The sequence below is a fragment of the Taudactylus pleione genome, unplaced genomic scaffold, assembly GCF_031769625.1.
Source record: "Taudactylus pleione unplaced genomic scaffold, aTauple2 ptg000333l, whole genome shotgun sequence".
Taxonomy (NCBI): domain Eukaryota; kingdom Metazoa; phylum Chordata; class Amphibia; order Anura; family Myobatrachidae; genus Taudactylus; species Taudactylus pleione.
The window spans coordinates 10,925,296-10,949,662 of NW_028284734.1; the positions used below are offsets into that span (position 1 = coordinate 10,925,296).

General features: G+C 47.7%; 1 protein-coding gene across 2 annotated transcripts in view; it reads left to right on the forward strand.

The window, feature by feature from the left end:
• RASGRF2 (Ras protein specific guanine nucleotide releasing factor 2) overlaps positions 1-24,367 on the forward strand; it is a 357,153-nt gene that overhangs the window by 247,289 nt on the left and 85,497 nt on the right. For both annotated transcript variants that reach the window (XM_088443784.1, XM_088443785.1), the window contains exons 12-14: positions 6,272-6,408; positions 11,540-11,622; positions 18,767-19,015. In XM_088443784.1, coding sequence (XP_088299910.1) covers positions 6,272-6,408; positions 11,540-11,622; positions 18,767-19,015 — 469 coding nt within the window. The remainder of the gene's footprint in view (positions 1-6,271; positions 6,409-11,539; positions 11,623-18,766; positions 19,016-24,367) is intronic.

Sequence of the window (24,367 nt, forward strand, 5' to 3'; positions counted from 1 at the left end):
TGAACTTTTACAGTTTTCTCCAAAAATATCCTGCTTAAACAAGTCGTAGGAGTGAATTGCCATAAATACTTCATTCATGTGTCTCATCTGTAGTTGTCATTGTTTTTATTCCATTGGCAGAGCTAAATTTACAAGCTAATGGTCAATGACTGTCTTCTGCAGGACATCATTGCGGCAGACAATGGGGTTTTGTGCGAACGTGCTAACCCAGGAGCATTCCCCAAAAAGGGCATCTCCATCCCAGAAATACCTCGTCCTTCAGTATGAAATCTAGTTTTTATTACTTGTTTGCCATTTGAATCACATTACCTGGGAACATCTGAACTTTCAGCTCCTTTTATATGAGCGAGTACACTTTTGTATTCCTTGCTCATGACTTAGCAGAATGGAAACCGAGCAGCATGGAAATCCAGTGCAGTACACATGATATTAGGAAGACAATACTGGTTCCCTGTCTGCTTCTGTATCTATCAATGTCACTTCATTAGTTGCACAGCAGGAGATACTTGTTTTATGGTATCTCTGTCATCCGAATGGAAAAACAAGATTAATTGACAACAGTCATTTTGTAAGTTATTTTGTAAATTAAAATAATGTTATCAGATTTCTAGTAGCATTAGTTCCACAAGATAGCACTCAAGGATGCTTTGATTGGCACCCGCGAAGTCAGTCCCAATCCTGCTCTATGCGTGACTCCTCCCTATCTGTTCCACCTCCTTCCCTCACAGAGGAGACCTTTTCAGCATGGTAGACCCTCTCCAAACAGGAGAACCCAAGCATGGCCTGCATGTCCAGCAAAACCTGGGCTTCTGGTGAGTGAACCCTGCCACAGTTAGTCCTGCTTATAATCAAACAAAATTCTGAAATATGTCTTCATCTCCAGGCGACAATTTATCAACTTAACTTGAGTAAGCTAGCTCCAAAAAAAGGAAGGACAGGGAAAGCACTTAACTTTTTTAGTACCCATCTATTACTTTTGGAAATGTTTCTGTGTGTTGTAATGATAGTGGCACTCCCAAATTTTATTTATCTGGCACCCACAAAAAAAAATGTTGACCACCAATGGCCTGAGAAATGGTTTAATTACAGCCAACAGGTATTTGAGCATTTTCAGATCATTTGGTCACTATTGATATATTGTGCATCTGCCGGTGTGTACCGGTGACTCGCCGACTGACACGTACACTGGCCGCAGGAACCAATGACATCACAACTGGGTAGGCAAATTTAAATGTCTGTCCGGTTGTGATGTCTGGCCTGACATATCGAGCGGCCGATTGGTAAGTATGTATGTTAACCAAATCGGCTGCTCTGTCTGCTCCACGACAGTCGGCCGGCCGCTGGTCGCTCATGTGTGTACTCATCGTTAGAGCCTTTGGGGCTGATTCTGAGACTGCGTCTTTTGCCGGTCGTACTCTGTGACTTTATGCAAATGCCGACTATAAAGCCCTTCTGTGGTATACATCTGTGCGTCCGAATGTGCAAGGCTTGAGACGCCCACTTGTAGCATCTATAGACACTGAAATAACGATTGGTGCCTCTTTAGATGTAGCATCGAAACTTGCACCAGAACTATGGCAGGTGCAGGTTCTCCGTCCAAGTATGGCTTCCTATGTGAGTGGTTCAGCGACCACTCTCAGCCGTGACCAGGGGCTGGCTGGCAACTTTTAGCCTGGGGGGCAAATGCATGCAGGCGGCCCTGGCAGAGGAGTAGCGTGTAGCTACGGTGCCCGAAGAACGAGCGTGCTACGGCGCCGCCCCCCCTCAAGTGTTTCAGGGAGGAGGCGGGTCCATATGGGATTAATGTAAGGTAAAAATAAAGATTAGGGGCAGCCCCCTGTCGTAGTGCCCATATGCAGTGCCCCCGTGTGCCACAGGAGATAACACCCTTATGCAGGCCTCCAGTAGTGCCCCCAGTAGTGATCCCCCCCTATGCAGTGCCCCTTGTGCCCCCAGTAGTGGTCCCCCCTGTTCAGTGCCCCTTGTGCCCCCAGTAGTAGGCCCCTTATATAGTGCCCCAATAGTGGTACCCCCTATGCAGTGCCCCCAGTAGCAGTCCACCCCCCCATGCAGTGCCCCCAATAGTGGTAACCCTTATGCAATGTCCCTTAAATAGTGGCCCCAGGTGTAGTCTCCCCTCTATGCAGTACCCCCAGTATTGCCCTTTATATAGAGCCCCCAGCAGTGGTCCCTCGCCGTGCCCCCAGTGGTAGTCCCCTCCCCCTATGTAGTGCCCCTAGTAGTAGTCCCCGCCCCCTATGCAGTGCCCCTAGTAGTAGTCCCCTCCCCTTGTAGTGCCCCCAGTAGTAGTACTAGTCCCCCCTTGTAGTTCCCCCAGTAGTAGTAGTCCCCCCCTTGTAGTGCCCCCATAGTAATCCACTCCCCTGGTAGTGCCCCCAGTAGTAATCCCCCCCTGGTAGTGCCACCATAGAAATCCCCCCCCTGGTAGTGCCCCCATAGTAAACCCCCCCTCGTAGTGCCCCCATAGTAATCCCCCCCTTGGTAGTGCCCCCATAGTAATCCCCCCCTTGGTAGTGCCCCCATAGTAATCCCCCCCCTTGGTAGTGCTCCCATAGTAACCCCCCCCTTGGTAGTGCCCCCATAGTAATCCCCCCCCTTGGTAGTGCCCCCATAGTAACCCCCCCCTTGGTAGTGCCCCCATAGTAATCCCCCCCCCTTGGTAGTGCCCCCATAGTAACCCCCCCCTTGGTAGTGCCCCCATAGTAACTCCCCCCTTGGTAGTGCCCCCATAGTAATCCCCCCCCTTGGTAGTGCCCCCATAGTAATCCCCCCCTTGGTAGTGCCCCCATAGTAACCCCCCCCCTTGGTAGTGCCCCCATAGTAATCCCCCCCCTTGGTAGTGCCCCCATAGTAGAGAGAGACTTAATAAAAAAAAAAAAACACTTACCTGAAACCCCGCTCCTGGTCCCGACGCTTCCACCGGCTCCTCTGGCCGCTTTGCATTATGGGAGAGACGTCGTCATGACGACGTCTGTCCCATTACCCACTGCGGGAGCCGGAAGATGGCTCCCGCAGTGGGAGCAGCGGCAGCCGCTGAGAGTCTGACAGACTCTCAGCGGCTGCTGATTACAGCAAACACACAGTTGCCGGCTCCGGCGGCTGTGTGTTTGTGCTGTGTAGCGCTGACTGGACTCCGTCCGGTCAGCGCTACACACGCGGTGCAGTCTGTGTCACAGTGACACAGACTGCACCGGCCCGCGGCCCGCATGACGCTGCGGCCCGGGGGGCACCCTGCCCCCCGGCCCAGCCCGCCACTGGCCGTGACACTCCCATAAGACGGACCATCTCCGTGCATCTGAATAGCCAGCGCCCAGGAACACCCAGTACATTTTCAATACACTTCTGTGTGCATGCATCTGAAATCACAACTGTGCTGTACGAACACATCGGGACACATGCCTGGTGCGTGACATCGGACCTTTATGTGCCTCTCCCCATGTTGTAGTCATGTTTATCTCCCTGAGATTTCAGTGCTTTATTTTGCTATTTAGGGTTCGTTCACTTTAACTATTTAGGGATCTTTAACTATTTGCGACTAAAAGGTGTCTAGAAAATGGTTTCTCATCCGGAATCAGTATGATTCCGTTCAAATCCCGACAGCGGCAGCCCGACAGAGGAGGAAACCCTGATCGTCCTAAGGTAAGTACTAACTAACCTATTTCTACCCCCTAACCCTCCCTTAGGGGTGCCTAACCCTAACCTCCCCCCCAAGTGCCTAAACCTAGCCTCCCGGGGGGGTGCCTAACCCTAAGTCCCCCCGGGATACCCTAACCCTTCCCCCATCCCCGCGGCTGTCCTCGGCCTGGCTTACCTTCGATAGGTGGCCCGGATGTCGGGCTCCTGGCGTAGGTCTACTGACAGGCGTCAGGATTTCGACGCCTGTCATTAGTGCCTTGCCGGGATTAGACAGTCGGGAAGCCAGACGTCGGGATTACGTCCGTCGGCTTCCCGACTGCTTCCCTCTCAGCCTGTTTTCACAGTGAAGAATGACACCAAACGGTTCCTGCATAGACCCATTCTCCAGCAGTCACCTCTAGTTATTGCCAATGTCACTGCCTTGTGCTCCGTTTAGTCCTTTTCTGCTCTCTCTGAACATTTGATCATGTATTATATTAATATTACAGTACACAACATTAGTCCGACATTGATCCTGGTCAGATCTTTATCACTTTAATACATTCTGCCCCTTCTCCGTGCCCTCGTCCTTCTTAGCATTTTACATACAGCAAAGCAGAACATATTTGAATGATTTTATTTTGACGCAGTCAGGTGTTGTGTCCATACCAGTGGCAGATCACCCAAACACCAACTATTATTCTAAGTAGTTTGTTTATTGTGTTAGAGCTGGGAGAATTTGTATGAGGTCTTTAATTTAGAAGGATAGTACTCTATTATGTGCTACAGAGACTACAAATGCATTGCACTCACTTGTCCTTGAAATGCTGGTGTCTCAGAGAGCAGGTAAGGTTTGCCTGGATGACTGTATGCAGCCACACATTTGCCAGTTACTTTAATTATTATTATTATCCTTTATATGGCGCCACAAGTGTTCCGCAGCGCCTTACATAGTACACAGAACTAATAAGTGAACAAGAAACAAGTACAGTAACTTACAGTACATTACAGTGCAGGACAAGGACACGATTTATATACATTGCTGCAATAGTGATTAAAGCACTCACAATAAGCAGCCGGGAGTTGGCAGTCACGTGTTAGGTGCCCTTATGGGGAGTAAAGAGAGGCACATGAGGGAAGAGGCCCCTGCTCCTGAAAGCTTACAATGAGTTTATACCTTAGATAGGTGCTGTGTCATACACCCTGACATCATGCATTTGGGAATTGACTTGTGTCACGTTGGGATGTGGTTACTTAAATGTATGGGCTAAATTGGGATAATTGAAGTTTGCTCTCTTATGGGTCCTACAAACCTCACCTGGCACAAAGTAGAAGCCACAGTTCCTGCAGTTGGCATTAATAGCATTGAAGCAGCTGTCTGCGACCCGGAACTAAGCTACTGCATCTTTGATTGCGTTTAACACTTATGGGATGTAGGGCCTGATTCAGAGCCGCTCGTAAGCGGCCGCTCGTTCGTTCCGAGCAATGTTTGCCCAACTGCGCATGCGTACGGATCGTAATACGCATGCGCGAACCAGTCAGTGCGGCCGAAAATCGTTTGTTCGCTAAATAGCGAATGCCTGCTAATATGAGTGACAGAAGGAGGCGTATGTGGGTGGTAACAGGGGAAGGTGCTTGAAAACGGGGAGTGGAGATCAGAACGCAGGTGTGCTTAAAGGTCAAAACGGGCGTTTTATGGGTGTGCATAATTAATACAGCAGCGTCACTGACCACGTCACTGGGTTATTTTATAGTCAGAACTGCTCGCAAATTTGTGGTAGGAAAAACCAACCAAAAGAATAGCGAGCAGTTCATACGCTGGTCGATGTACTCGATTAATCTAATAAATAGCGGACATGACGTAGGATGCGAGCGGCCAAGGGGCGTAGTTATCCATAAAACGACCGCAAGTTTTGTTCGCTCGTTCAGACATAGAGGCGTGAACAGACCGCAAAGAGCGAACGGTTCATTTGAATAGCCACCCCCTTTTCCTGAACGAACGACCGCAAATAGCGTCCAGCTCTGAATCAGGCCCGTAGTCCGAATGTCGACATCCAAAATGTGGAAACTATTTTTGAAGCTCAGAATGTCAACATTCAGATTGTTGACTTGTTCATAATGTCAACATTTAACATTGACACTGACAAAATGTCGACATTTTGAAATTAGGGTTATGGTTAGGCTGCAGCTAGGAATAGACTGCAATTAGAGTTTGGCTAAAAAAGTACTGTCAGCATTCATAATGTCCACAAAATGAATGTCGATGTGCCGAATGTTAACTTCCTGAACATGTCGACATTCAGGCCATGTTGGCATTACGGTGTGACTGAATGTCGACATGACATACCACATTCTACTTAGAACTAATGCAAGCAGAAGGTGGAAGGCAGCCTTTTATGTGTTTCTTCCACCCATGCTTCATTGGCGTGTGTCTTTATGCTTTTATTTCTGTATGTGCTGGCTCTGTGTGGAAATGCAGGTCCTGTACTAGCTGGGAGAATGTAACCATATCCCCGTACTAACAGCAAAGTGCAAGAACTTATACATATCAGCTATAGATAGTGCTTTTTTATTTGTGCGTCCTTGTAAGTCCGGTTTTCCCTGTGAGTTGTAATGATGATTTTACTCTCTCAAGCAAAGGGGTCTGGATATGTGTTCGGCCACCTGGATTTTAAGATTGTGGTGGAATCCGTAGATGCTACACCTTTCACTGTGGTTCTATTGGCCCCTTCGCGTCAAGAAAAAGCAGCTTGGACCAGTGATATCAGTCAGGTAATTATCTCCTCAATTCAAGTCATTGAATTGGCAAATAATAATTGGTAATAGATTGAAATCCTGCAAAACATAATCAGAATACTGGAATGGATTCAATACTTTTATTTACACCCCGTATGTACTCAGTATGCAACAATACAATATAAGTTATATTTAACCAAATTACTGTCCACAAAATTACTGGAAAAAGCCACAATGGTAATAAGGAGCCTGAATCCGAGATTTACGCTAATGACATCACAACTGTGATCTCACACGGATGACAATTGCCAAAAATATGTTGAGTTCCAAAGCTTACTCGAGCATCGGGGCGCTCACTGCTGCCTTTTCATATCTGTCCGGTGATGTGCAACAGCATAAACATCGGTAACATCGATACAGATCGTGCAGCCACGTAGCTTCTGAGTAAAGTTTGACTTATCTCAAACTCTGCGTCTTTCCTGACGCGCATACCATTCTCATTGTGCAAAGGAGATCGCAATGGCTAGTTTATCATGCCCATGAAACGGAGTTTAAACGGCCCTGACACATCTGCTTTTTCCTAGCCACCCCCCATTTCTTTCCCCCAAATCCTGAATCCCCTGTGCGAGCATACTCACAACCAATCACTGTGCATGCGCCATATGGCTTTCACGCATGTGCAGTGGCTAACATTCGCTCATTCTGCGTAAGTATCAGCATTGCATGGATCACTGAAGCAGGCCCAAAGTGCCGGGAAAAAATTGGACATGACTTTTTAAGCAATTTATACTTTTATCTGCAATCTAAGATTTTAAAACTAATACAGTAGGCAATTACTTAGTATTGATTGCATGGCTTTTTCTTTATTTCTTTTATGAGAAAAAAAACATCAAGAAGCTTTTGCCCTTCTGCTCCACGGGAGGTTTCTGGCCTCCCTGAGCTCGCCTTAGGCCACCTGCATTACGGTTTGACAGGTCTACCACCCAGTCAAACTCCCCACCTGCCACTGTCTGTCTTTTTAAAAACAAAACAAAAAGTAAACAATTGTTTTGCATTATGGGCCTCATTCAGAGCCGCTCGTAAACGGCCGCTCATTCACTCTGAGCGATGTTCGCACAACTGCGCATGCGTATGGGTCGTAATGCGCATGCGCAAACCAGTCATTGCGGACGGAAATCGTGCGCTCGCAAAACAGCGAGGGGCTGCTAGTTTGATTGACAGAATGTACCGTTTGTGGGTGGTAACAGGGGAAGGTGCTTGAAAACGGGGGAGTGGAGATCCGAACGCAGGCGTGCCTAACGGTGAAAAGGGCATTTAATGGGAGTGCATAATTAGTAAAGGAGCGTCATCGACCACGTGACTTGGTTGTCTTTAACGGCATGGTGCAGTCCATAGACATCTGGTAAATTGCAGAACCAAATTGCACAGATCTGGTTGTACAGAGGTCAGAACAAAATACTAGATAAGAATAAAAGGGGCACCTATCATTTCTATGTTGCCAATAAAATCGTAAACATGGTGATGTGGGTCATTGTCTTATCTAAATTATAAGCTCTCCCACATTTAGGAACAGTGACCTGATGGCACAATGCATTCTGCAGAGCAAGTAGGCAAAGCCATCACTCAATATTTGCATAGTCAGAAAAGCACCACCCTCCTAAAATTGCAACCTTTGGCAAAGGAATGAAAGAGAGCATTGTGAGTATACTGTACGTAGTTAAACACTCCAATTATTGTATGTACGAGGGGTGTGCAATAAGTTTCCAGATGCACAAAAAGTATTATATAGTATTTACAAACAAAATGAACATTATAAGTTTTTTAAGTATTCGCCAGAGGAGTCTATGCAAAGTTGCATGCGCTCAAACCACTAGGCGAAGCAGCTGGACCAGTCTGAAGCAAGTATGGCCCTGATTCAGAGCCGGACCTGACCAGAGCGCTCGCTCTGAATCAGGGCCCACCTCCATAAATATGGAGCGTCCTCCTGGACGCTCGTATAGCTGTGGGTCACCACCCACAGCATATACGAGCGTGCAGGATGATGGTTGCGATGGTCTTGACCATCGCGACCATCGCCACTGCGAGCAGAAGCCTGCGGTTGAGTTTTTCAACTGCAGGGCCAGGAGTGATTTTGGCTCTATCACTAGTGATGTCAGTGGGGCCGGCTTCTGATGGTAGGCGTTCCCTTGGGAACGCCTCCGTCTCGCAGGCACGCCCCCGGCACGCCCACCAAAGGGGGCGTGCTGTCAATCAACATCGACAGCATGCCCCCTTTGATCATACACAACGAGCGAAGGAAAGTCCTTCGCTCGTCGCGTCTCGCGCATGCGCACGACGGAGCTCCCTGCGTCATGCGCATGCGCAGTGCACACCATCGACCCACTTACGAGCGGACAGCCGCTCGCTAGTGGGTCTGAATGAGGCCCAATGTCTTCTACACGCTGGATGAAGGTCTCTACTGCAGCTTCCAAATCTCTCAAAACGAATCCCACACATCTTGCTCTTGATTTGTGGGAACCTAAAGGAGTCGTAGGGGGCCATGTCTGGACTGTACAGCAGATGACCAATCTCCTGGATGTGTTTATGGGCCAGAAAATCCATCCCTTTCCTGAACTTGTGCATTGTTGTGATGAAGAACGGCACCACGAGTTCTTGGATGGCGCCTGGAAATGGCTACCAGCACTTGCGGCAGGCATTGGTTGGCATAAAGTCCCCAGTGACGGTGCACTGCTGCACGGGTGGTAGAGTAGCTACGGTATATAACCAGTCTTGGCCACTAAAATAGCCACCATGTGCTTGGCCACACTGCGCTTACGTCGTATCTTCTGTGGTGGCGCACCTCCAACTTGGGTCTGCTGGGCCGACTGTTGCTTGGTCTCGGGTTCGAAACTGTAGATCCAGGGTTCATCGCCACTGATGATCTCCGAAACAGAGTTTGAATGACCACCATTAAACCTAGTCAGCATGTTGCGTCTACAAGTCACCCGAGCCTCCTTCTGTTCTCAAGTCAGCTGATAGAGCACCCAGCTTGCAGAAATCTTGCTCAGGCCAAGCTTTTTGTGCAGTATCGAGCGGATGGAATCCAATGGGATACCTATGTCCTTCTCTAACTGGGCCTCGGACACCCTGGCGTCCACCTCACGGTAGCAACATTGCCCTCGTTGATGGCGGACACAGGTCGGTCGCAATGCTCCTCATCTTCCAGGGAACGTCTCCTGTGCTGAAAATCAGCAAACCATTCAAACACAGTGGTTCGGGACCGTGCTTCTTCCCTTAAAGCAGCTCGCAGTCGGTAAAGATTTTCACTCTTGTAGTCATAGAACATCATGGCTCTCCAGTGGCCTCTATTAAGCTCCATAACGAGTTTCAGGAAGGAAGTGAACAAGCTGACTTCTCAGTGTGCAGTACTGCTTATATACGGTTCTGTGCCCTGAAATTTCTCAAGAACTGTAGTCAGAGATTACAGTTCACAACCAGACAGTCAGATTGTGTCTACTCTACCTATGCACTGCTCAATATAACACATCATTTGAGATATAATTTAAAACAGTGGCCCTGATTCAGAGCCGGACGCTCTGACAGACCGCTCACTCTGAATCAGGGCCGTCCTTCCTAATTTTTGAGCGGCCTCCCGGCCGCTCGCATAGCTGTGGGTGACCACCCACAGCTATAGCGAGCGGCCAAAAAGATGGTCGCGATGGTCAAGACCATCGCGACCATCGGGCTTGCAACGAGACCCTTGTGGTAGGGTCTCGTCTGCCGCAAGCCCTGGAGTGCTTTCGGCTCTATCAGAGCCGAGAGCACTCCCAGTGACATCACTTGTGATGTCAGTGGGGCCGGCCCCAGACGGTAGGCGTTCCCATGGGAATGTCTCCGTCTGGGCAGCAACGCCCCCGGCACGCCCACCAAAGGGGGCGTGCTGTCACTCGCCATCGACAGCATGCCCCCTTTGTAGCGAGACCCATAGCGACTGCTTAGCCGTCGCTATCCGGGTCTCGCGCATGCGCACGACAGAGCCGGCTCCCTCGTGCGCATGCGCACTGGGCCAACATCGACCCGCTTGCGAGCGCTCAGCGCTCACGAGCGGGTCTGAATTAGGCCCAGTGTCTTTAATTTCACTTTGGTGTCTCTACCAAAAGCACACAAAATATAAACTAGTGATAAACCCCTTAACTACACGCAGTGGATCTTGAAACATATTCAGGATTTACAATTCACATCAGTTATGCCCTAGAATAACTGTAAGCCACCACTTTGGGCCTGATTCAGGTCCGCATGTCAATGCCACTGTTTAGGCAGATTGAGCGATCATCAGCCATTGCGCACCCACGAAAGCCGCACTGAACCCGCCGCAATTTATTTGCGATTACTCCAAACAGAGGATTTATATGCAAAGTGAGTGACAGGTAGTAAGCGTTGGTAACGGAGATTGGCTAGGCAAACGCAGGCGTGTTGGAACAGTTTAAAATTTGTCTCGCGAGCGTGCATATATAAGCCATTGCATTTTCAAAGTATGAGAGCTCTCAGCGTGTCAGGAGAGACCAGGGTTTGAGACAGGTCAGACTTCACTCAGAAGCTGCGTGGCTGCCTGAACTGCGCCGATAGTCCCGATGTTTACGCTGTTGCATATCGGCTGATGGATATGAGAAGGCAGCAGTGGGCGTCCATATGCTCGGGCAAGCTTCAGAGACATTAGCATAGTTTCGCTACTGCGATCAGTGAGAAATTGCAGCTGCGATGGCATTTGCGTACGGATCTGAACCAGGCCCAATGTCCAGTAATAAAAGAGCCAAGAAAGCTCTGTATTTCCCCTTGACAAGGTTTTTATTTCTCCTCTCATCATCCCATGCAGGATACTTTAGCTAGATGGAAAGTCCTACTCCCACCTCCCAAAAATAAAAACGTATGAGATAGGAAAAAGTACCTTGCAGATAAGGTAGTTGGAGTACAAGAGAAAATTGCATAAGAATAACCAGGGAAAATTACTACGGTAGTTAAATAAAGTTCCCATGAATTCCCTTGTTATAATGAGCTGGCTAATAAGCCTCCCACTTACTGATTGACAGAAAAGTTGGTTAATACGTTCTTCACATATTGATTGACAGCACATTAAAAAGTTTTAATTATAAGCTATGGGACTAATTTTTTATTGGTTTCATTTTGACAGTGCATTGAGAATATACGGTGCAATGGCTTGATGAGTAATGTATTTGAGGAAAACTCTAAAGTCAAAGTTCCACACATGATCAGGTAAGAAACTAAACCTAAAGATGTGTGCAGAAGTTGGCGAAATTAAAGAGAGAGTTACAAGTAGTAAATGTATGAGTGCCTGGGGTACCAATCTGGTAAAGCAGGGTTCAGTAGTAATGTGGCAGCTCTAGAGAAGTCCTGCCACCATGATTCAGAGGGGCACGTAATGCCGATGTTTTGCGCATTCGTGTGATTATTTGCTAGTGTAAATATTACCAAAAGCAAATGTACAAAGCAATATTTGCCCCTCGAGCCCATCAAACTAAAAATAGTGGAGCCAGGTTGCCATCCCTAGTCAGTGCCCATTGCCCACATCGGCCATTCAGCTGTCACGGCACTAGTAGGTGTGAGATTCTGGTCAGGGTCCCTTGTAGTAGTGGTAACTGGAATTCCACCGTATTTGCTCCACCCCAGATGTAATAGAAAGAGAGTTTGTCACTGTGAGATGTACTGAATGCGTCTTTCCCCAAAGGATTGCACTTACATCAACATAATGTGAATATGCACAAAGAAAGTTTTCTTTGGTCAGTTGGACCTGGTACTTCACTACATAGACACTTTCATCTGCAGTAGAATCTTCCACCACCCCTCAAGATAAACGGAATCAGTAATATAAGAAGATAAGCTGCCCTTTCTCACACTGCCCAGTAACTTGCCCTAACTGCATCTTACAGGGTAGTGTAGGACATAAGAGCTAGGGACCTGCAAAGAGGCCACTGTTACAAGCAACAGAATTTTGAGGCAACATAATATATTATTAATGATATCAAATGGTCTTGATAGAAAATTGTATATTTGTGACTTCTACATTATTGGAAAATGTACTTAAAAATCACGTAATGTTTTCTTTATGGTGTTAATTACCTTACCTTAAAGGTTTGACAGTTTGTGTATTGAAAAGAAGAGCTTCATTTCGGCTGCCACCCTACACAGAGAAAATCCGATACCCAGCCCAGATCATAGCCAGTGGAGCTTACAGTCTTAGGGGTCTATTTACTAAGCAATGTTAGTAGACAGAGTGAAAAGTGATAAAGTGCCAGCCAATCAGCTCCCAACTGTCATCTCACAGGCTGTGTTTGAAAAATGACAGTTGGGAGCTGATTGGCTGGCACCTTATCACTTTTCACTCTTGTCTCCTAACACTGCTTAGTAAATAGACCCCTTAATACCCTAACACACAAAAGCACGCACACACACACATAGGGTCTTATCCAGAGTGCACGCAGTTCAAGTGCGGCTGCCGTTTCTCACGGATTGGGAAGTGCGAAAATGTTAGCTTGAGCATGCATCTTGTGACGGACGGAGCTAACCCTGCGACACCCACTTTGTATATGTGAGTAATGCTCAACATTGACACACCATCGGTCTCAACATCGACTCCCCAAGCAGGCCCTGCCTGGCGCACAGCCTCCCTTGTAACTTTTTCAAAATATGGCAACTGTGGCTGCAGTGCTGTGAAAGTGAACGCAGCCGTATGCCAATACACGCCCTTGGATTTCCATAACATGCCCATGCGTCCTCCTCTTTTGGTCACCTCCCAGTCTCCACACTGAAACGCCCATGGATCGCAGATGTCATTTCAAGTCATGCGCTGTCATCCACAACTGTGTATGCCATTGCGTGCATTGGTTCACGCGTGCGCAGTAAGATGTTTCAAGACTTTTTCATGCATGTGCAGTAGAAATACATGGCTCAACTGCACAAACATCGGTACTGCGAGCACCTCTGCATCAGGCTCATAGCCAGCTACTGCCAGCGACTCTCAGTGATAGCTACTGCCAGCGATTCTCAGTGATAGCTACTGCCAGCGATTCTCAGTGATAGCTACTGCCAGCGATTCTCAGTGATAGCTACTGCCAGCGATTCTCAGTGATAGCTACTGCCAGCGATTCTCAGTGATAGCTACTGCCAGCGATTCTCCGTGATAGCTACTGCCAGCGATTCTCAGTGATAGCTACTGCCAGCGATTCTCAGTGATAGCTGCTACTGCCAGCGCTTCTCAGTGATAGCTGCTACAGCCAGCGCTTCTCAGTGATAGCTGCTACAGCCAGCGATTCTCAGTGATAGCTGCTACAGCCAGCGATTCTCAGTGATAGCTGCTACAGCCAGCGATTCTCAGTGATAGCTACTGCCAGCGATTCTCAGTGATAGCTACAGCCAGCGATTCTCAGTGATAGCTACTGCCAGCGATTCTCAGTGATAGCTACTGCCAGCGATTCTCAGTGATAGCTACTGCCAGCGATTCTCAGTGATAGCTGCTACTGCCAGCGATTCTCAGTGATAGCTGCTACTGCCAGCGATTCTCAGTGATAGCTGCTACTGCCAGCGATTCTCAGTGATAGCTGCTACTGCCAGCGATTCTCAGTGATAGCTGCTACTGCCAGCGATTCTCAGTGATAGCTGCTACAGCCAGCGATTCTCAGTGATAGCTACTGCCAGCGATTCTCAGTGATAGCTACTGTCAGCGATTCTCAGTGATAGCTACTGCCAGCGATTCTCAGTGATAGCTACTGTCAGCGATTCTCAGTGATAGCTACTGCCAGCGATTCTCAGTGATAGCTACTGCCAGCGATTCTCAGTGATAGCTACTGCCAGCGATTCTCAGTGATAGCTACTGCCAGCGATTCTCAGTGATAGCTACTGCCAGCGATTCTCAGTGATAGCTACTGCCAGCGATTCTCAGTGATAGCTGCTACTGCCAGCGATTCTCAGTGATAGCTGCTACTGCCAGCGATTCTCAGTGATAGCTGCTACAGCCAGAGATTCTCAGTGATAGCTACTGCCAGCGATTCTCAGTGATAGCTGCTACTGCCAGCGATTCTCAGTGATAGCTGCTACTGCCAGCGATTCTCAGTGATAGCTGCTACTGCCAGCGATTCTCAGTGATAGCTGCTACTGCCAGCGATTCTCAGTGATAGCTGTTACTGCCAGCGATTCTCAGTGATAGCTGCTACTGCCAGCGATTCTCAGTGATAGCTGCTACTGCCAGCGATTCTCAGTGATAGCTACTGCCAGCGATTCTCAGTGATAGCTATTGCCAGCGATTCTCAGTGATAGCTACTGCCAGCGATTCTCAGTGATAGCTACTGCCAGCGATTCTCAGTGATAGCTACTGCCAGCGATTCTCAGTGATAGCTACAGCCAGCGATTCTCAGTGATAGCTACTGCCAGCGATTCTCAGTGATAGCTACTGCCAGCGATTCTCAGTGATAGCTGCTACTGCCAGCGATTCTCAGTGATAGCTGCTACAGCCAGCGATTCTCAGTGATAGCTGCTACAGCCAGCGATTCTCAGTGATAGCTGCTACAGCCAGCGATTCTCAGTGATAGCTACTGCCAGCGATTCTCAGTGATAGCTGCTACTGCCAGCGATTCTCAGTGATAGCTGCTACAGCCAGCGATTCTCAGTGATAGCTGCTACAGCCAGCGATTCTCAGTGATAGCTACTGCCAGCGATTCTCAGTGATAGCTACTGCCAGCGATTCTCAGTGATAGCTACTGCCAGCGATTCTCAGTGATAGCTACTGCCAGCGATTCTCAGTGATAGCTACTGCCAGCGATTCTCAGTGATAGCTACTGCCAGCGATTCTCAGTGATAGCTACTGCCAGCGATTCTCAGTGATAGCTGCTACTGCCAGCGATTCTCAGTGATAGCTGCTACTGCCAGCGATTCTCAGTGATAGCTGCTACAGCCAGCGATTCTCAGTGATAGCTGCTACAGCCAGCGATTCTCAATGATAGCTACTGCCAGCGATTCTCAGTGATAGCTGCTACTGCCAGCGATTCTCAGTGATAGCTGCTACTGCCAGCGATTCTCAGTGATAGCTGCTACTGCCAGCGATTCTCAGTGATAGCTGCTACTGCCAGCGATTCTCAGTGATAGCTGCTACTGCCAGCGATTCTCAGTGATAGCTGCTACTGCCAGCGATTCTCAGTGATAGCTACTGCCAGCGATTCTCAGTGATAGCTACTGCCAGCGATTCTCAGTGATAGCTGCTACTGCCAGCGATTCTCAGTGATAGCTGCTACTGCCAGCGATTCTCAGTGATAGCTGCTACAGCCAGCGATTCTCAGTGATAGCTGCTACAGCCAGCGATTCTCAGTGATAGCTACTGCCAGCGATTCTCAGTGATAGCTGCTACTGCCAGCGATTCTCAGTGATAGCTGCTACTGCCAGCGATTCTCAGTGATAGCTGCTACTGCCAGCGATTCTCAGTGATAGGTGCTACTGCCAGCGATTCTCAGTGATAGCTGCTACTGCCAGCGATTCTCAGTGATAGCTGCTACTGCCAGCGATTCTCAGTGATAGCTGCTACTGCCAGCGATTCTCAGTGATAGCTGCTACAGCCTTTGATAAATAGGAAAAAATAAAAAAACGTATTTCCTCTTATACACAGCATGGTTATTATGGCAGCTTCCAGTCAGTTAAAACTGATATTTTAGAGCTGGTAATGTGTGTCAGTATGTATCATTTATTTTATATTAGTTCCTCTTTAGGAGGAGATTTTGAACCTAGCAACACTTATCAAGAGGTATATTTGTTATTATTATTTAGATTTTTAGCAGCCAGATTACCTTTCCCCATATGTGGTTTTGTTCTTCCAAATAAGGATGTTAGAAATAGAATATTGCACGGAGCTGTTACACCACATGAAGAAAATAACCCTCTAATAATAGTTTAGTTGTGTGCAATCTAAATGAACCTTCTGGACTGCTATACCGTAACCCTACTGGAACTTTTCAGTCTATATTAAAAACAAAGTGGATATGGAATTTTGTCACTTCTATAGATGTGAAGTGTGACAGGCTTTTATTATCACAGAGGTATTTACATTGTTATTCATGTGTTTCTAATGTAAAGTGATGTGACGGACTAAACATAAATGTTAGAGGGAACAAAGGGAATGCGTCAGACATTGTTACAGCGGAAATAATAGTCATCAGGAATATGATTGGCAGTAGTTGCCATCGCGTGCACAGAACTTTGTTTGTTAATTTATTTATTAAAACTTATTTATGTAGGGCCAACATTTTGTGAAGGCATACACATAGATAACACAGACTTGTTCTGGGCTGTAACTAGGGGGTGACCATTGGGGGCTTAGGGGACGTCAAATTACTTCTTGACTAAAACCCCTTTTCCACCAAAATCCCGGGTCTGATCTGGGATTGGAACACGGGGCCTCATTCAGACCCACTCGCAAGCGGCTGTCCGCTCGCAAGTGGGTCGACGGTGTGCACTGCGCATGCGCACGACGGAGGGAGCTCCGTCGTGCGCATGCGCCAGACGCGACGAGCGAAGGACTTTCCTTCGCTCGTTGTGTCTGATCAAAGGGGGCGTGCTGTCGATGTTGATTGACAGCACGCCCCCTTTGGTGGGCGTGCCGGGGGCGTGCCTGCCAGACGTCAGAAGCCGGCCCCACTGACATCACTAGTGATGTCAGTGGGAGTGATTTTGGCTCTGATAGAGCCAAAATCACTCCAGGGCTTGTGGTCGAAAACCCAGACCACAGGCTTCTGGTCGCACTGGCGATGGTCGCGATGGTCAAGACCATCGCGACCATCATCCTGCACGCTCGTATGTGCTGTGGGTGGTGACCCACAGCTATACGAGCGTCCAGGAGGACGCTCCATTTTTATGGAGGACGGCCCTCATTCAGAGCGAGCGCTCTGCTCAGAGCGTCCGGCTCTGAATGAGGGCCACTGTTCCAAGCTGGGTCAGACCCGGGATTTACCCCATTTCCACTGCGACACCGACCCGGGAATATCCCGGGTCAGTGCCGTTCACACTGCACACGGGTGCAGGGCCAGCGCTTGGAGATGATGTCATCACCAAGTGCCGGAAACTCCAGATATCCCCTGAACGCCAGACCGAGCGGACCGGCGACCAGGGTCCTTTCCAGAGGGGTGTCATTCAGGATTCGGGATGCTGTCTGTGACAGTTGTCAACGGGGAGGGAGAGATTACAGCCTCCCTGCATGAAGCGTTAAAGACCAGAACGGTCCGGACCATACGGGGAGGCTGTAATCTCTCTCTCCCCGGTGACAGCTGTCACAGACGGCTTCCGAATACCAGCCAGTCACCACGTGGTAAACAGGTTCCGACCCGGGTTACCCGTTTCCACTGAGCCTGACCAGGGTTTTACCCACGTAAAACCTTGCTTGAGTCCCGGGAAGAAATACTGGGTCAATCGACCCGGGTTGACACATCAATAACCCGGGTATTTTGGCCATTGGAAAAGGGGTATAAGGCACTATAATTTGTAATTACAGCTCTGTATTAGCTAACACATATACTATTGCCACACACAGGGGTAGATGTACTAAACCTTGGAGAGAGATAAAGTGGAGAGAGATAAAGTACCAACCAATCAGCTTCTGTCATTTTTTAAACACAGCCTTGAAAATGACAGTTAGGAGCTGATTGGTTGGTACTTTATATCTCTCCAAGGCTTAGTACATCTCCCCCACATAGAGGAAAAGATACAGCCAGGGCCTGTTGCAGAGGTGGGGGTAAATCAGGCATATGTATCTCCCAAGCTACATGCATAAAAAAATGCATCTACCCCATGGTACACCTTGTGTGTTACTAGCCATCATTATATCAGTGTGCACTTACATCTACCCTATACTGTAATAGATGCAAAAGATACGCCTCCAAGCATGCATATAAATCAGTTACGTCCAACTCTGCACTGCCTGAAGTTCTGTCTGCACGCCCTCATTTCCACTATGTCTACAAGTGAACGCCCATTGCAACCCTGTTACCCTCCTCATTAGATTACTGTAGAAGCAAGTGATATGCATATGACTCTGCCTGTATTTGCATTTGCTCTGTTCCAGAGCAGATACACTGGGCTCCGCATATAGGCTCCGCAGTCAGGTGTATGATTAGCTCTGCATCAACCCCGCAGCCTGTACACAATGTGACCCTTTCATTTAATAAATTATCTTTGGGAAGGGAACAGCACTTCCATTTTATTAATGTTACTATATAGTGACTTGTATTCATTCCAGTGTAAACCATTTGGCTGAGAGATCAGTCATTCAGTACATGTATATTGTTGTCCGTCTGCTGCCATAGCATCATTTATCACCATTTCCATCAAATACACTTCTGAAACATTTCTGTTATGAATATTTTAGATCTGATGCCAGACTACATAAAGATGATGTGGATATATGCTTCAGCAAAACCCTGAACTCCTGCAAGGTGCCTCAGATCCGCTATGCGAGCGTGGAGCGTCTCTTGGAGAGGCTGACAGACTTACGTTTCCTCAGCATTGATTTTCTCAACACCTTCCTGCATACTTACAGGATATTTACCACAGCTTTTGTAGTGCTGGATAAACTGGCTGATATTTACAAGCGACCTCTCACGTCAATTCCAGTCAGGTAACAATTATAGTCTGTTATTTGTACACAGTATGGCTCATTTTCTTATTTATTCAATGATTTACTTTTTCATTCATTACTGGTATGAATATTTGTGTGCAGTGTGAAGAGACTGAGGGCCTCATACAGCAATGGTTTATAATTATAACAGGGGCGTAACTTGACCTAGGGGGGCCCCATAGCAAAATTGAAGAGAGCCAGAGCTGACCAGGAGGGCAGGTGAGCCTGCTGGAGGACCCGGCCATGGCTGGCCTGGCACCTTAGGTGTAGGGGGAGGGCCGGGCCTCATAGCAGCTGCACCCCCTGCACCTACGGTAGTTACGCCAGTATTTGGTAATGTTGCTGCCGATCTCGCAATAGTGTTTGCAGGAATATGCAAATGCTAATCTCAGCCTTCTTTTTGTGCTGGACAGTGTAATGGAGTGTGCGAGCGGTGAGACGCCCACTTTCAGGCTCTGTGGTTTGTGCATTTGCGATGGAGAATGTAAACAACATTGATGCAACATCAGTCGCACCATAACCTAGGGACTACTTTACCTACTCTCATCAAATCTAAATAAGACATGGCCTCTGTAGCATTGTATTTCTCCTTCATCCACTAGGGGACACTGGAGTTCAAGACAGTGGGGTATAGACGGTGGTAGAGTAGAGCCTGGCACTTTAAAAAAAAATCTAGAAGTGTGACTGGCTCCTCCCCCTCTATGCCCCATCAGCCCCAGTTTTTAGAATGTGCCCGAGAGAGCCGGAAGCACATCAGGCTGTCTCCAGCCTTTTTTGAGTATAATTTATTTTATTTTATTTTTTTAGAGCTTTTTATTTAAAGCATTGAGGACAGGCAGACTGTTTACTGTGGCAGTCTGCCTGCTACGTGGGAGCCGCCGGGAGGGCACCACACGGCTACTGCAGCCTGTGTCCGGTGACCCTGAGGGGGGACTTTAAACAGAGTCATCAGACTCCATGAGGACCCGACACAACTGAAACCGGTTCGTGTCCGGGTTTCCTCATTTGCCCCCCAGCCCAGCAACCCGGCCGCAGCAGTTTGTAAGTATATCCCACCACTCCTGACTAGCTGGAGCGGTGGGCCAAAATGCTGGGCTTAGGGACAGCGCGTGCTGCGCGCTTGTCATACACAGCTCCTTCCAACCTGCCACGTGGTGGTGTCGGAGCTGCTGACGAGACCCGCCGCTGCACTCAACAGTCAGCGTCAGGGTCTCTGGCTTATTCCTAGCCATCACCCTCTTAATTGAAGGAGGGGATGGAGCGCGGCCCCTGCAATCAAAAGCGCGGTGATGCCGCGGCGGTCACTGAGGACACCTGCTCCTCCCTCCTCTATATAGGAGTTGTAATGCTGGGTGAGTAGATCACACAGTAATGATAGACGCCGCACTGCTGCTCATTAAACAGTACAGCGCTGACAGGCGAGGTCCCGCCATCTGCACAAGCAGTGTAAGGTGCCGGCTTCGGAAGCCAGAGGAGTCCCTCTACAGGAGGCAGTGCAGCGCTGACAAGCAGCGCGGTCCTTGGCACGCATATATATAAAAGCCGGTATTATGGAAAGGGCGCGTCATGCATGTTAGCGGCGCCATCTATAGTCTGGCCCGTGCTCTCCCTCATCTGAGAGCAGCGCGGTTCTACCAGTGCTCGCTTAAGCAGATAGATTAGCTCTATAGCAAAAGGGCTTTAATGTTATAACTAACCAGCAGCTCTCCTCTAATATACAAAGGAGGAGACGCCGCGACCCTATGCTTTTTAGTGGCTGGGCTGACAGACGGAGCGGTGTCATCCCACAGCCCCCGGACGGGCACTTAGTACTTCAGCGGCGGCATGGCTTCCTCCACTAACGTGTAGCAGCCTGCTTTTGGGGGTGTTTTCCTGTTAGCGCAGCAGCGCAGACATTCTCTGCATTAGTTCCCCCGCGAAGAGGCACCCGGACGGAGTGCTGTGCAGACAGCCGCCTGCATGAGGGAAAGCACATTAAGTGTAATGGTTAGCGTTACTGCCTCGCAGCACTGAGGTTATGGGTTCAGTTCCCGCTACGGCCCTAACTGTGTGGAGTTTGTATATTCTCCCTGTCCTTGCGTGGGTTTCCTACGGGTACTCCGGTTTCCTCCCACACTCCAGCAGCCGCCTCCCGTTTTCTCTCTTTTGGGCTGCCCTAACAGCAGGGATTATTAGCGTGGGTCTCCTACGCGCCACCCTCCCCCTCCTACGCTGGGAATGCTGAAGCGCAAAAGGTAGGGGATGCCTGTCACTGTTTGACAGGAGTAGTGCTAGCTATAGTAGATAGCTGGTTGCTAGCAGTATGGGAACTAGCCCAATACCCTTTTTGCTTAACACCGCATTATGCGGTTATGAAAGTAAATGACTCGTATTACCCCATGTCAGGCTTCCCCTTGGTTCTATACAAAGGTTGCATAGCTTAATCTAATTGCTTGTGAAGGCTACCTCAGGGTGCACTAGCTACCCTGCCTAAATGAACATTGTTTTACATTGGCTCACCTTAGTCACTGTTCTGGTGCTGCTGCCAGAATTTATGGTTATAGCATACCCTTAACCCAGGGTTAACAGATTATTGCGTCCCATACCCAGGTTATGGCTCACCTTATAGAGGGGCAGTACTCTTCCCATACATATATGTGGCAGCACATATACTAACTTATAGGCTGGTCTTTAAAGACTTCTAGTTCTCACCAGCCTTCTGTGTTTACCTTAGAAGGTATGCATATGTGCATCTATATAGATTATATTTTAGGTGCTCCATTCAGCAGCACATACAAGAGGAAGTTAGTTACTGCCGGTGTGGGGGTTGGCATTGCTGCCTCACAGCATGGAGGTTGTCTTTTTGATTCCCGCTTTTAAAGTAAGTAACCAGTAACAGAAGGGTCCCAGGATAGTCTGGGATAGCACGCTGCTAAAATATCCTGCTTCCTATGCCGTAGCAGAATGACGACCACAGGCGGCACATGAGCAGTTCCCCTGCGTGGAGGTAAGCCACATGTATGTATGTATTTGTATCTTATACTAAGCCCTGCTTTAAAATATATACATGTCTGGAGTGAATTTTGTCTTGTGGCTCAATTCCTTCCATAGCTCTACTATTGCTCATGTTCTATTTTCAAATTATTATCGTCACCTACTAATCTTGTATGTAGGTATGCATGTTTGGAGATAAATATCTATCGCTTCTTATCCTTACCATAAAGGTAGAGGTAGGATCTGTTATCAGTTTTATGTCTGGTACATAGCATATTTTAAAAGAGAGGTTTGCGATTGGAGGCTGGTCTCTCCTGATGCGGTAGTTAATACAATAACTCCGCTTTACACCATCTGTCCCTAAGGTTTTGTATGTGGGTATATACCTATATTCCACGGATGGGAAGCCGCCTGGGATTACCAATAGCTGTCAGCTTTATCCATATATATATATTAATGGTGGCTCTATAGACTAGAGTCAAGTTCTGCAGCTTACATAATGATAGTCGCAATTCCCTAAGGCATTGCTTCTATTATGAACCCTATACATAACTGGGGCCTTCTTGTATGTACATGTGTATATATATATATATATATATATAGTAGCTCGGATGGTGTAGTGGTTGGCATTCCCGCCTCCCGGCGCGGAGGTTGTGAGTTCAATTCCCACCTTTCCCACATCAGTGTGGAGTTTGTATACTCTCCCTGTGGCACTCTGGTTTACTCCAAATGTGAGTGGCCAACTTGTCACCATATAAATAACTGGTGATTATTTAATCATATGTACTTTAATCCTCCTGGGGTTATAGTTCTGTTCTTGTCAGTCCCTATCTATGACGCCCCCCTTTAGGGTGATCTATGATTATTTTCAACTTTGCACTTGGTAGCAAACTTATAAGACACTAAGAAGGCGGGATATTTGTGTATGTATGTGTGTGTGTGTGTATGTATGTATATGTGTGTATAATATATGTATATGTGTACGTATATATGTATATATATATGTATGTGTATGTATATGTATATATATATATATATATATATGCAGCATGCTGATCTCCTGAGGCAGGACATGTATAGATATGGCATGCTGATCTCCCCGTGCAGGAGTCTGACAAGTAAACTTGCTGTGTAGGCACTACTCTTCCTTTCAAAGAGATTGCCTTCTCATGCAACTATGTTGTCTGTGTGTATGTGTGTATATATACTGATATATTCCCATTCCTTGTATGAATATTTTCTAATAATTGGAAAAACCTGGTTTTTAACCCTATTGGGGTTATCACTACAGATATATCCCTTCTTTTCTGGGGATAACGAACGCACTCTGTCTATGTACAGGTACCCTTCTCCGTATAGATTCCGGTACTCCATATTATTGTCTTGTCACATATCTCAGTACATGAGTGTCTAAAGGGCCCCTAGGTACACTCTATCTGTACATAGAGCATCCAGGTTCTATTCCATCCTCAGGGCTTCATTTGTTAAATTAAATGAAGGCCTAGGGCCACCCGCTGATATAGGCAGGGTCAGGCCTGGATTGTATTAGATTTGTGGGCGTTATACACACTTCACCATTATAAGTGTTAATGTACTGATACTTACACGAGCAGACCGTTTTCTGTTTTATGAAAAGTTTCTATATGGATACACATCCCTAATATAACCAGCTCAGGTGCAGAGTACTGTTGTACAACCTTCTTGTCTCCACTAACATTTTGCTAGTTTATACAGTGTTTTCTACCTCAACATCTCCAGGCTGAAGTCCGTGCTGTAGAGCATAGGGTCTTAGCCCACTGAAGCTACTCCCTATACCTAATGGGGCAGGTTGCTGTGAGATGGAAAAGGTCAGTGACATTCTACATAGCGTCCAGAGGGCTTTTGGACGCTCATAGGTAAGCGGGCTTACCCCACTAATGCCCAACCTGACATGGCATAGCCGTTATTCTCCCTTATGCACCCTAGTGGTGGTCCTAGCAGCCATCCGCTCTGTTAATCAGTTGGCTCTACATTTTAGAGCTTCCCTGGTGCATAGTTTTAACATTGAGATTAGTGACACTATTCTACTAGAATCTGTTGACTGGTACCTGACTGGTACTTTCAGGGTTGTCCTAGTGCTCTAGCCTTGCTGTATGGAATGCTTCCCTATATTGGTAGCTCTCCCTGGGTGGCTGTTGCATACGTGCTCTTTAACTGCTAGGGTATCCTGTGTGTTTCAGAATATGTTCAGGCCAGCAGTTGGTACTGTCTACGCACTTCTGTCATGTTGGGAATTGTCTGTTGTTTTGGAGTTTGTGGCTGTGATTTTCTTTTCAGCTGCAGGTGTTCAGTCGCTGTTTTCTACTCTGTTTTCGGAGTGGGGTTCTGCTGTCTGACCCT